We start from the raw sequence: 14,785 nt of genomic DNA, 5'->3' as shown, positions 1-14,785 counted from the left end.
ACTGGTCTGTATGTCTATTCTTATTCCAGTACCATGCAGTTTTGATTATTATGGCTTTGTAGTACAGCTTGAAGTTTGGGATTGTAATGCCTCCCATTTTGATTTTTCTTAGACATGAGGGTTTTGGCTATTCGAGGTCTTTTGTTGTTCCATATGAATCTCATCAACATTTTTTCTATTTCTTTGAAGAATGTCATTGAGATGGCATTAAATCTATGTATTGCTTTTGGCAGGATGGCCATTTTGGTGTTGTTAATTCTCCCGATCCATGAGTAGGGGATGTCTTTCCATTTCATGGTGTCTTCTTGTATTTCTTTTAACAGTGTTTTGTAATTTTATTTGTAGAGGTCTTTTACCTCCTTTGTTAGGTTGCACATTATTATTTTTAAAGGCCAAAGGTGGAAACAATCTACATGTCCATTAGATGAATGAATAAACAAAATGTTTATAGTCATGTAGTGAAATGCTATTCATTTATAAAAAGGGATGCGGTTCTGATACATGCTGTATGTAATGGGGATGAATCTTGAAAACATGCTAAGTGAAATAACCCAGATACAAAGCACAAGTAGTGTATGATTGCATTTGTATAAGGTGCCTAGAGTAGGCAAACTGACTGAGACGGAAAGTAGAGGAGAGGTTACTAGGGGTTGGGGGCAGGGGTCAAGGTGGAACAGGGAGTTGTTAAACAGGTACAGAGTTTGTTTGGGGTGATGAAATGTTTTAGAAAGGATAAGGGTGATGATTTTACAATAATATGAATGCAATTAGTGTCATTGGAATTACAACTAAAAATCATTAAAATGGTCCATTTTATCTTATGTTATAGTAAGATTTTACTTACTATAAAAAATTCCCAGAAATTTATTCTCTTGGTGTTCTGGAGGCCAGAAGACTGAAATCTGGGTGTGAGCAGGGTCAGGTTTTTTTGGAGGCTGTGAGGGAAAATCTGTTCCAAGCCTTCGCAGCTTCTCTGGTGCTGATGGGTCCTTGGGGACCCTTGGCTTATAGGAGCATCATTCTGGCCTCTGCCTCTGTTTTTGCATGACATTGTCTGCTCTGTCTCTCTGTGCCCAAAGATACCTCTTATTAGTATGCCAGTCATATTGGATTAAGGTCTATCTTAATGCAGTTTGACCTTAATTTAACTTGATTACATCTGCAAAGACCCTGCTTCCAAATAAATTCACATTCACAGGTTCCAAGTTGACATAAAATTTGGAGGGGATGCTATTTAAGCCAGTACAAAGCCACTGCTAGGGATAAAATCTTTTGGGAGGAAGTACAAAGAGTCAGAAGGGCAATGACAACAAAAAGATCTTGGAAACAACCAGTATTTGTATAGAAACAGGGAGAGAGAGGAATTCAAGATGCAGCGTAAGAAGGAATTTAGAGAGGAAGAAATCCAGGAGTTTTTTGCCATTGAACCCAAGGAAAACTGAAAATTTCAAGATGGAAGTAGTGCTGAGTAGACAGCAGGAAGGTCAAGAACAATAAAGACCAATAGGTGGCCTCTGGTAGGATTTGACAGTATGGAGGTCCACAGTCCCCTCGGTATTCTCGAAGCCAAATTGCATTGTGTTGCGTTATGGACTCCAGTTATGTGCACCTTTGAACTGAGAGGCAACAGTCAAACTATAGGCAAAGCAGTCTTTTCTATTTTTGCCTGATCATGCAGAGTCTATTAACATTTGACTGTACATATTTATCACATGTTTATTTACCAATACACATTGTTACTCGGATGCATTTCAAATTGCAGACATCAGGATACTTGTTCCTCTTTCAGCAAATATGCAATTTAACTAGGTTTCAGTATTTTGGGCTTTTTTATTTTGAGATAAAATTTACATAGAAAGAAATGCACAAATCTTAAGTGAGTTTTGACAAATGCATACAACTGTATAACCCACGCCACAGTCACTGTACAGACATCCAGAAAGTTCCCTTAGGCCCCTTCCCAGGCAATCTCCACTCACCTTCCACCTCCACCGGCTACCTACCACTGCTCTGATGTTCTCCACTACAGATTAGTTTTGTCTATTACAGAACTTTACGTAAGTGAAATCACACTTTTACGCATGCCTGGCTTCTCTGGCTCAGAATAGTGTTTTTGAGATTCATACATGTGTGAATTCATGCATGTTTCCAAACATATAGTAGGTGTTCTTTTCTGTTATTAAGTCTTCCATGGTATGAATATATCACATACTATTTGTTAATCCAAACTGGACGCTTGAGTTTCCAGTTCTTGGCTATTAAGAGTAAGGTAGTGTCTTTTTTATTTTTTAATTATTCTTAGCCCTCTCTGGTGGTGCAACATGTTAAAGCGCAGCACTGCGAGGCTAGCAGCAGCTGCTTAGATGCAAGTGTGATCCTCGCCCTTCAGGTGACCCACAAGGCACAGCAGACCTCTCCTGTCTTGCCCCTTGCTCCCCTCAGCAGTGTACTTCATACAACTGCCTGTTCTGCTCCTCTGTCTCTGGTGAATGCTCTCACTGCCCCTGCAACTCTGACCTGTACCCCAGTTCTGTTTGCATAAATAATAAATAAAATTTTTTAAAAACTTCCTAAAAAGTTATTCTTAAGTGTCTGCCTCAAAATGGAGCTAAGCAGGGAAAGCATTATTAAATTATCAGTAGCACTTGCTGTTTGACTGGATCCTGAGCTATATATTCTCTTCAACTTATCCCAGAGGTTCCTTTTTAATAATTTTAACTTGTTTGTATTTATAGGTGATTATAAAATGTTTCCTGCTCTGGGCTGACTGGTTGGTGGTGGATGGTCATACATTTGGTAGTGGGCATGCTGAGATATAAGCAGTAACTGAAGGGAAAAAATGTACTCCTGGACCTGTAGTATTGTAAACCTAAACAGGAAGAAAAAATTGTTTCCCACTGTGATAGAACTGATCATCACTGGAAGTGAGGCCAAATGATAGCCACCGTCTCAGGCGAATTCTTCTATGACTTGGGCTTTAATAGACTAGTTTCCAATACTGGCATTTGTGTCACCTGCATTTTCTCTGTTAGCTGCACCTTTTATTGATTTCTTGTTGAGGATCAAAGACTCACCAGTTGTGCCCAGTATACTCATAAATGTATCTTGACAAGGGGATTGGATGCATAAAGACATGTCCAAGAGCTGATTATCAGGAAGCTGGACCAGCATAGGGAACTAAGTTCTTGTGGGAAGGATGACTATAAGTGTATTCACAAACATTGAGATTAGCAGTCCTTGCATCCTCTAGTCACCTGGTCAAAAAACAAAGAGCAAATTCCAGTTACTTTGTATGTGAAGCAAATAAAATTTTATTGTGTCAGAGTCTTTGTGTTTAGTTCCCTATCCTGAACATTCCAGAAAGTCTTAGAGAATGTTTCACAGGGCGTTTCAGATCAAGGACATCCTAGTGTTTGTCTTTCTGTAACTTAAGCCTGTGTCCTTCTAGCTGCCCATTTGCAAACACTGCTGTGTTTATCAGGACTTAGCATTGTGGGGCATAGTTATGGTATGGCTAGTTTCTTTTGGTAGGAAAATGTCCTGTAGGTCCATCTATTGAGATAAAAGACTTCTCAAGGTTATTAGCCATCCACTGTGTAGATGATATAGGATTATTCTGTTCCTATTCATGTTATTTTAAAGTTGAGGACGATGTTTGCATCTGGGAAAAGAGCTTTCGGGCAGAGATAGTTTGAGGTGGCCACTGAGGCAGGGCTTCTCATGGTGGGGTTAGGCCCCAGGGAGTTAACAGCTGGGCAGTTCTGCTAATGAAAGGGTAGTTTTCAGGTGTGGGACTCCTTGGCCATATTTAATAGTTGTACCTCCTTTCTCCAGGTGTTGGTTTTATATAATCTTTGTGTGTTCTTTAAAACAATCCTTAAGAGAAACCATTGTAATCTCCAGCACAATCATTAAAACATAACACTTTTTGTTTTATTTTTCCTTGCTATGGAATTGAAATCTCTGGTGGGTTGCTAGTTTTGCATCTGAATGGATATTTAACATAATAGAGTTCCACATATTAGCACCTATTTAAATATTACTAGGTTGGTAACTGAGAATAAAAAATGACTTTCTCCTGAACTGGATATTCTTCCTTTGTCCTTTGAGCTCCCAAGCAAGCCTGTCTTCTCCCCAGCCATGTTCAAGGAGAATGGGAGAGCAATTTCTTTTATGTTTTTACTTGTTTAAAAGTTTTCATAGAAGTATATCTTTTATACCATCTCAACATAATTCTTCGGGGATATACATTCTTGGACACAAACTTTAAAACTGATAACACACCCGGAGAGAATTTTGAGTAACCACATTGTTACATACTAATTAATATCATCTTTTTCAAAATTCAGTTAAGATCCAGTTCTTATATAAATCAGGACAATTCGTTCTCGAATGAGACATAAAATTGATCTATAGCATTCTACCTACCCCTACCTAAATTTGCCAAGAAGTAGTTAGAGCTTTTGTGAACCCAGCTAAATTGGGTTTGAGTCCTTTTTTCACTAAGTTACTAACCTTAGTTGTAAGGGACAGCACCAGCCAAACATGGGCCTATGGAAGGAACAGTTGCTTAGAGCAGAAGCAGATATTCCGGAGTGATGACCTCATGACTTGTTTGTCACCTCCGTTTAATGCAAGCCCAGGCAGAAAAATAAGTTCCAGCTCCTTGTCAGAATTTTCCACCCTGCCATTTCCCCCTACTAGCTAGGCCTATAAAAAAAACCTCTTACCACTCCCTCAGTGGGACTCTGCCACCCCTTGGTTCAGGACTTCACCCAGCAACTGGCCTTAAAATCTCTCTTCTCTGAGACTGTATTCATGGTTCTTTCACTAGTTTTTTTTTTTTTTTTATTTCTCTCACCATCATTTCTTTTATATCCCTTTGTCCCGTTACCTTCCCACTCCCTGTTAACTTCAGAACCTTCAAAATGTTTACCAATATCCACTAATTCTTGAAAGTGTTTTATGTTTTTGAATTGTTTGCTGTCTAAATGTCCAGTATTTGTTTTTATTATTCTAACTGCTACTCATGATTCTCTCAAATTACCTCCATTTTGTTGAAAATGGACTGCATTTCATCCTTTTATGTGGCTATACAGTAGTCTTTGGTGTGGCTATATACCACATCTATTTGTTCTGTTCTTCTGTTAGTAGACATTTAGGCTACTTCTATGCCCTTGTTGTTGTAAATGACATTGTTATGAACATTGGAACATAAGGTTTTTGTGTTGATGGTTTCATCTACTTTGTATATAATCCTGAGTGGTATTGCTGGGTCATGTGGTATTTCTATTTTCAGTTTTTTAAAGGTAAATCCAGGTTGCTTTCTATAAGGTGTATACCAGTTTACATTCCCACCAGTTTACATTCCTCTACAATATTTGTAGTTGGAGGTCTTAGTATTTGTCATTCTCATAGGTATGAAATGATACCTTGTGGTTTGAACCTGCTTCACTTATGCAGCATTAGTGAACCTTTTTTCATATATCTTGGCCTTGTGGGTATCAACTTTGGTGAATTAAATGTTACTATCTGCTACCCATTTATTAATTAGGTTGTCTATTTCTTTATTATTGAATTATATAAGTTTTTTATATCTTGGATATTAGTCCAAAATATATATTAATATTATTAGTTATACATTTTGTAAATGTTTTTTCTCATTCAATAGGGTATCTGTTGAATTGTTTTTGTGGTTTTTTTTTTTTTTTTTTTGCTGTATAGAAGCTTTTTAGCTTGAGGCAACCCCAATTGTTCATTTTTGTTTTCAATTCTCTTGCCATAGGGGTTGAATCATCAGAAATACCTTCATTGTTGATACCATGGAATGTTATCACCAATGTTTTCTTCTATGTATTTTATTGTTGCAGGTCTTCATCCATTTGGAGTTTATTTTTGTGTGTAGGGTTAGTGAGTGACCCCACTTCATCAATACAATTTTGTGCTAATTCCATATTGTTTTTAGTACTGTTGCCTTATACTAACATTTGAAGTCAAATTATGTTGATACTTCTTTCTCTCCCCTTTTCTCAGGGGTGTTTTTGCTCTTGAAGCCTTCTGTGATTTCACATACTTTTCAATGTATTTTTGCTTGATTATTTTGAAAAATATTGCAAGTATTTTATCAGCAAATATGTTAAATTTATATATCACTTTAGGCAGGATATTTATTTTAATTAAATTGATTCTCCCCATCCAATGGGCATGGGGTACTCTTCCCTCTCCTTATGTTGCTACCAAAGTCCTTTAAGTACGGACTTTTTTGTAGTTCTCATTGTATGAGTCTTTTACCTCCTTAGTTAGCTTGATACTGAGATATTTAATTATTTTTGAGGCAATCACTAATGTAGTTAATTTTATAATATCTTTTTCTTGTTTATTGTTTGTAAAGAAAAAGCCTATGGATTTTTGTATGTTCATTTTGTAGCCTGCCACTTTGCCATATTCATTTATTGTCTCCAAGAAATTTTGATGGAGTTTTTTTTTTAAGATTATTTATTTATTCATACAGAACTGGGGTACAAGTCAGAGTTGCAGGGGTGGTGAGAGGCTTCACCAGAGACAGAGTGGGAAGCAGAACAGGGAGATCTACAAAGTACACTGCTGAGGGGAGGTCTGCCTCACCATGTGGATCACCTCTGGGGTAGGCGGGGTTCGAACTCATGTTGAAGAGGCTTTAGCTTCTTAGTGCTCTGCTTTTTGCTTTTTTTTTTTTTAAGATGTATTTACTTGTGCATAAAGAACTGGGGTACAGGCCAGAGGCTCAGGGGCGGTGAGAGGCTTCACCAGGGACAGAGTGGGGAACAGAACAGGCAGATTGATGAAGTACACTGCTGAGGGGAGCAGCGGGTGGGTCAGGAGAGGTCTGCCATGTCATATGGTCACCTCCGGGGCAGGCGGGAATCGAACTCATGCGGAAGCGGCTTTAGATTCTCAGTGCTGTGCTTTAACCCGCTGCGCCACCAGGGAGGGCCAGTGCTCTGCTTTTAACCTGGTGTGCCACCAGGGAGGGCCGAGTGTTACTTCTTAATCATAGTATATATAGTACCCTTCTTCATATCGTATTACCCTTCTTAATTGGAAGTCTTTTTATCAGATACATTTATATTCCTTTTTTGTTATTGGCATTTGCTTGTATAACTGTCTTCCAACCGTTCAATCTGTTCTTGTCGTTATTAGTAAGCTGGGTTTCTTGTAAATAACAGGAGATTGGACTTTATTTTGAAATCTATTCTGCCACTCTACATCTTTGTAAATTCAGGGCATTTACATTTAAGGTAATTTTTGAGACAAAAATGCTCACTGACATTTTGTCTTTGTGTTTTTTCCCCCCTATCTTTGTCTCTCTTATTTTCTGTGGGCTTCCTATTATGTTTTGCTTAAATTCGATTTCTATTGTCTTACGTGTTAATTCTATTAATTTTTGTTTGAGGGCTATATTGAGGTTAATATATGATGGGCTATTTGCATGGCCCATTAAATGGTCTGGTCTCTGGCTTGTTTTGACGGGCCACATTTTTAATTTCCTTTTCTTCCATGTTAAGTTATTTAGGTGTCTTATCTATATTTGTTGTTCTGTTGCTTTATAATACACCCTTCAAAATTTCTGTATCTTAGTGTAGCTCTCAAAGTATAGTTAGCTTGATGAAAAGAGAGGAGTGCATCCCAGGAAGAAGAGAGTGTGTGAGCCAAAGCACAAAATAGCATCTTGGAAATAAAGGGTTAAAATTAAATGTTTGCGATAGGAAGTAGCTTTAGTTAAAGCGGAGAGGTCAGCAGTTCTTAGCTATATCAGAGAGGGCTCAAATGCTAGGTTAAGGAGCTTAACCATTATTCTGTAGGCTATAGGAAGCAATGGAGGAATTTTTTTGTTTTTAATAGTGTTATGAAGGTATAATTTACATACCATACATTTCACCAATATATAGCATGTAATTATTTTTATTATAGTTGCACTTCTACATCCATCACCAGTTTTAGAATTTTTTAATCAATTCAAAAAAAAGTTTCTGGGTCTCCCTGGTGATACAGGGGTTAAAGACATTGCTGTCAAGCTATCACCAGCCTCTGCAGCATGAGTTCAGTCCTCGACCAGCCAGGGAGCTGATCCATATGGCACAGCAGACCTTTTCTATCTCACCGGCTGCTCCCTTCTGCAGTGGATTTCAGTATATCTGCCTGTTCTGCTCCCCACTGTGTCTTTAGTGAATATTCTCACCATCCCTTACCCCTATACCTCTGGACTACACTCCCAACTCTTGTATGCATAAATAGTTCTTTATTTTTTAAAAGAAATTTCTTATTCTCTCACTACTTCCTAGTCCTTGAATCCCCCATTCCCCACGCCTGGCATCTACCAGACTATGTTCTCTATAAACTTGCCTATATTGGAAATTTATTGTAAAAGGAATCTTTACATGATCTTTTGTGAATGACCTGTTTCATGTAGCAAAATATTTTCAAAGTTTGTTCATATTGTAACATGACCTGGTATTTCATTCCCTTCATATGACTATATAATATTCACTGGGTGGATTACAGCACATTTTTAAAAATCTGTCACTTGGTTAACATTTATGTGTCTACTTTTGGCTTTATAAAGAATACTGCTGTGAACATTTGTATACAAGATATTTTGTAAACAAATGTTTTCATTTCTCTTGGGCATATACCAGTGAGAAGAATATCTGGGTTGTATGTAACTGTGTGTGAACTTTTTGAGGAACTGACAGCATTTTCCAAAGCAGCTATACCATTTTACATTCCCACCAACAGTGTTATGAGAGTTTCATTTTTTTCTCATTCTCACCAGCACTTAGTATTTTATTACTTTTTGATTATAGTCATTCTAATGGGCATGAAATAGTTTTGATTTGCATCTTCGCTAATTTTCAGAATCTTTTCATGTGCTCAATTAACTAGATATAAATCTCATTTGGAGAATTGTCTGTTCAGATCCTTTGGGTTATTTGTCTTTGTTGGTTTATAAGAGTTCTTTATATCTTCTAGGTACAAATCCTTTACCAGGTACATGATTTGTAAATATTTTCTCAAATACTTTGGATTGTTGTTTTACTTCTTGATGGTATCCTTTGTAGCACAATTTTTTAGTTTTGATAAAATTCAACTCATTTTTTTCTTTGGTTGTTTAATATGTTTGATGTCACACTTTAAAAACCATTACCAAAAACAAAATCACAAAGATTTTTAAAAAAGATTTATTTATTTATGCATATAAGAACTGGGGTACAGGCCAGAACTGCGAGGGTGAGAGGATTCACCAGAGACAGAGTGGGGGAGCAGAACAAGCTGGCTGATAAAGTACACTGCTGAGGGGAGCAGTGGGCGGGTCAGGAGATGTCTGCCATGCCATATGGGTCACCTTCCTGGCTGGGGATCAAACTTGTGCTGCAGTGGTATCAAATGCCTTAACCCACTGTGCCACCAGGGAGGGCCCCCAAATCATAAAGATGTACGTCAATTTTTTTTCTAAGAAATTTTTTTTTGTACTTTTAGCTATTTTCTTTGATTTATTCAGAATTTTTTATATGGTGTGAGGTAGAGGTGCAATGTTATCCTTTTGCATGTGGCTATCTAGTTGAGAAGACTTTTTTTCCCATTGGAATTATTTTCTCATCCTTGTCAAAATCAGTTGGCCATAAACTTGAAGCAAAGCTGTGATGATTTTTCTTAAGTTTTAAGACATTACTGCTGGCTACTATGTAAAAAATGTATTTGGAGGGATTAAGTATATGTATAGAGGCCAGTGAGTAGAAGCTCACAGTTATGCAGGGCAGAGATGATGGTAATGTGTACTATAGTAGTGGTAGTGAAAATAGAAAGACACAGGTTGTACTTGGGAAATATAGTTAGTAGGACTTGGGGACTCTGACTGGGGGTGAAGTGCAGGGGCTCAAAAAAGGGGAGAGGTCAAGAATGATTTATTTGGGTTGGGGTCAAGGATAATCTTAGAGATCTACTTTGGATAGCACTCAAATGGAAAATCATGTTATTAGAGGTGAAATAATGAATTTCACTTAGGAGGAGGAAATTGTAAAGAGGGAGTGATCAATAGTATCAAATGCCTCACAGAGTTCAGAAAAATAAGACTTGAGAAATGCCCGTATATCCTGTTTTCGTGCTTCCACAATATAGGTTGGTTGGTTAATTTTACAAAAAAAATCTCTCTCCATACTTCTTGTGGGTAACAGTTTTTTTTTTAAAACTGTGGAACCAGTAATGTTTGTACATATATTTCCCCACAACTAGTGACTGAAGGTGTTTATACGCTGTCTGGTGGGTATTTACATCTTAAGTGATGCCAGCTTTTATTGGCATCATCTGTGAAAATCTTTCCCATCTTGAATTGAAGATATCAAATGACCAACTGCGGTTTGTATTCCAAAATGGAGTCTAAAGGATTCTTAGACTGAATGTTCAGTCTTTTATTCTTCCTTTCTAATCTCTCTCTGTGTGTCTGCATATAATAATATATCTATTTATACAGAGATACACTCTCTTTTTCCCAACCTTTTTTACAGATACGTGAAGGAAGCCAAAGAAGCAACTAAGAATGGATATTTGGAAGAAGCACTTAAACTTTTCAATTTGGCAAAAAACATTTTTCCCAATGAAAAGGTGATGAGCAGAATCCAAAAAATACAGGAAGCCTTGGCGGAATTGGCAGAAAATGGGGATGATGAATTCACAGATGTGTGCAACTCTGGCTTGCTGCTTTATCGAGAATTGCACAACCAATTATTTGAGCACCAGAAGGAAGGTGTAGCTTTCCTCTACAGCCTATATAAGGATGGAAGAAAAGGTGGTATCTTGGCAGATGACATGGGATTAGGGAAGACTGTTCAAATCATCGCTTTCCTTTCTGGTATGTTTGATGCTTTGCTTGTGAAACACGTGCTACTGATCATGCCAACCAATCTTATAAGCACGTGGGTAAAAGAATTTGTCAAGTGGACTCCAGGGATGAGAGTCAAAGCTTTTCATGGTCCTAGTAAGGATGAACGGACCAGAAACCTCAGTCGGATACAGCAAAGGAGTGGTGTCATTATTACTACCTACCAAATGTTAATCAATAATTGGCAGCAACTATCAAGCTTGAATGGCCAAGAGTTTGTGTGGGACTATGTCATTCTTGATGAAGCACATAAAATAAAAACCTCATCCACTAAGTCAGCAATATGTGCTCGTGCTATTCCTGCCAGTAATCGAATCCTCCTCACAGGAACCCCAGTCCAGAATAATTTACAAGAACTATGGTCCCTGTTTGATTTTGCTTGTCAAGGGTCTCTGCTGGGAACATTAAAAACTTTTAGGATGGAGTATGAAAATCCTATTACTAGAGCAAGAGAGAAGGATGCTACTCCAGGGGAAAAAGCCTTGGGATTTAAGATATCTGAAAACTTAATGGCAATCATAAAACCATATTTTCTCAGGAGAACTAAAGAAGAGGTACAGAAGAAAAAGTTAAGCAACTCAGAGGTCAGACTTAGTGAAAATAATCCAGATGTTGATGCCACTTGTGAAATGCTGTCCCTTTCCAGGAAAAATGATTTAATTATTTGGATACGTCTTGTACCTTTACAAGAAGAAATATACAGGAAATTTGTGTCTCTAGATCATATCAAGGAGTTGTTAATGGAGACACGCTCACCTCTGGCTGAACTAGGTGTCTTAAAGAAGCTGTGTGATCACCCTAGGCTGCTGTCTGCACGGGCTTGTCGTTTGCTGAATCTAGGGGCCATCACTTTTTCTGTTCAAGATGAAAATGAAGATGATTCCTCAGATGGGGGCCATATTGATCAATTAACTGATGATACATTGATGAAAGAATCTGGAAAGATGATATTTCTAATGGACCTGCTTAAGAGACTGAGAGATGAAGGGCACCAAACACTGGTATTTTCCCAATCAAGACAAATTCTAAACATCATAGAACGCCTCTTAATGAATAGGTGCTTTAAAATATTGAGAATTGATGGAACAGTTACTCATCTTACAGAGCGAGAAAAAAGGATTAACTTATTCCAGCAAAATAAAGATTACTCTGTTTTTCTCCTTACCACTCAAGTAGGTGGTGTTGGTTTAACATTAACTGCAGCAACTAGAGTGGTCATTTTTGACCCTAGCTGGAATCCTGCAACTGACGCTCAAGCTGTGGATCGAGTTTACCGGATTGGGCAAAAAGAAAATGTTGTGGTTTATAGACTGATCACTTGTGGGACTGTAGAGGAAAAAATATACAGAAGGCAGGTTTTCAAAGACTCATTAATAAGACAAAGTACTGGTGATAAGAAGAACCCTTTCCGGTATTTTAGTAAACAAGAACTAAGAGAGCTCTTTACTATTGAGGATTTTCAGAACTCTGCAACTCAGCTGCAGCTTCAGTCTTTACATGCTGCTCAAAGGAGATCCGATAAAAAACTGGATGAACATATCGCCTACTTGCATTCTTTAGGGATAGCTGGAATCTCGGACCATGATTTGATGTACACACGTGATCTCTCTGTTAAAGAAGAGCTTGATGTAGTGGAAGACTCGTACTACATTCAACAGAGGGTTCAGAAAGCACAATTTCTTGTTGAATCAGAGTCTCAAAATACAGAGCTCCTAATGGAAAGACAGAGAACTGTAAATGAAAGAACCTGGCCAAGAGAACCTGTGTTCCCTTCTCAAATAAAGAAGAAACACCCTCAGTTGAATAAACCACAGCCTCAGCTTTCACCTCTTATGACTACTCATAATTCTCCAGAAGAAATCAGTCTCCAAATGGCAAGTGTAATCATTGATGATCAGTTGGAAGAGAGTGAGAGGCAAGATCTCTCCAGTAAGATGGATCATACCCTCCAGCACCTATGCAAAAGTACAGTTGATGCTGACATTGTGGCAACTTTACCCAAGGAGTACAGAAGTGTGGAAGAAATTTGTGTTGACTCTTCATTGGGAATGGCAAAAGGTTTTGCAAATGAAAGTGAAGCACTACAAAAAGAGGAATTGAGAGAAGGCCCTACACAGAAGGCACTGCTAGAGAGCTCTCTGGAAAGTTTTAATTATTTACTTAGCAAATCAGTCAGAGCTGATCTTGGGCCAAATCTAGTTCAACTAGAGGATGATGAGATTTTATATCACTCCAATCCCTGGCCCATTGATCCCATAAATGAAAGTCAAAATATAGACCAGAATGCAGCTGTTACTAAAATAACTGATGATAACTTATCAGCATCCCACAGTACACTGCAGGATGCTCAAGTAAATGAGGCCAAGTTGGAAGAGGAACCTTTAGTATCTTCACAGTATGCATGTGATTTCAATCTTTTCTTGGAAGACTCTGCAGACAATAGACAAAATCTTTCCAGTCAGTCTTTGGAACATGTTGTGAAAGAAAATAGTGTGTATGACTCCACAGCTAATTCTAGAGCAGAGTTTGAGCAGAGCCAAGCATGTCTCAGTATGGGTATTTCTGAGAATGATGATGAGTCAGAAGTAGTGTTGAATGTGAAAGTCAGAAGTAAAGTCAGAAGGATCACTTCAGATGGCGAAGATGAAGATGATACTTTTAAAGGAACTTCAACATTCAGCACATCTCCCTTTGAATTCTCATCTGAAAGAGGATTTGATGCTTCAACTCCCAGAGATGACATCAGTTTACCTGGAAGGTTCTTTTCGCCTAAAATACCTGATAATATAAATAAGTCAGTAAACTCTAGAAGATCCCTGTCTTCAAGGAGGTCTCTTATTAATGTGGTTTTAGACCATGTGGAGGATATGGAAGAAAAAATTGTTAACAGTGAGGGAGAGGTTGCTGAAGATTATTTGGAGGGAGGCGCAGAGGAAAGTAGTGGCGATGCCTCAGATTGCACAGAAGAGGTTCCTTCCAGAGAAGAGGCTCCTTCCAGAGGAATGCTGTCTGCAGAAAGTGAGTCCAACTGGTTAATGACACCTAAGTGTGGTGCTCTAGTTCAAGAGACCACTCTTGGTGACCCTGAGGCTTTGTCTGATGGACAGTTGGTTGATTCTCCCCAGGATAAGTCAGTGGAGACTGCAGATGACTATGAGACTCTTGTAACGCGTGGAAAAGAACTGAAAGAGTGTGGAAAGATACAGGAGGCCTTAGACTGCTTAGTTAAAGCACTTGACATAAAAAGTGCAGATCCTGAAGTCATGCTTATGACTTTAAGTTTGTATAAGCAACTTAATAAAACTTAAGACTATAACTTGTTTATTGTATGTTAAAGCAAAAGTGACTGAGGTAATTTGATTCCTTAGTTGGGTTTTTTGAGTATGGAACATTCAGGTTTAAGATGAGATTTCAGAACACAAGTTTTTGTTGCCAACATTTTTGTACATTCTGCATTTTTGCCCCCCCTGCGCCTAGTGAGACCCAAGCACTGGTGTGGTGGAGTGTCCAGGCGGTGGCCGTCCCCCCCCCCCCCCCCTTCTGCATTTTTGCCCCCCCCCCCGCCATATATGCTCATATTCTAAGCAACAGATAAGTATCTCTACTTGAATATTCTGTATTTCTTTCAGGCTTAACAGAACTATGTTATTTTTAGATTCTGGTCATTTTATTCTGAAAGCAATCTCTTGTTTATCATAGTTAAGAATATTAAAGATACCTTTTTCAAGTTTTTCTTTTCCACTCACTTTCTTTCACTGAGGTAACTCTGGCATATGCATATAGAAATTCCTTAGGAGCTTGCCATTTATTTTCCACATCTAAGACTGGTTTGTTAACACGCTAGCTTGATGCGCTCAGCTTACTAAAGGG

At 38.2% G+C, this 14,785-nt stretch overlaps 1 protein-coding gene across 1 annotated transcript in view; it reads left to right on the top strand.

Moving 5' to 3' along the window:
- ERCC6L (excision repair cross-complementation group 6-like) overlaps positions 1-14,331 on the top strand; it is a 27,035-nt gene extending 12,704 nt beyond the window's left edge. The window contains exon 2 of the mRNA XM_004685575.2: positions 10,542-14,331. Coding sequence (XP_004685632.2) covers positions 10,542-14,223 — 3,682 coding nt within the window. The 3' untranslated portion in view covers positions 14,224-14,331. The remainder of the gene's footprint in view (positions 1-10,541) is intronic.
- Positions 14,332-14,785: the final 454 nt, after the last annotated feature.

The sequence above is a fragment of the Condylura cristata genome, unplaced genomic scaffold (genome assembly GCF_000260355.1).
Source record: "Condylura cristata isolate star-nosed mole 26May11 unplaced genomic scaffold, ConCri1.0 scaffold00019, whole genome shotgun sequence".
NCBI lineage: Eukaryota > Metazoa > Chordata > Mammalia > Eulipotyphla > Talpidae > Condylura > Condylura cristata.
This window is presented reverse-complemented; position numbering and strand designations above follow the sequence as displayed.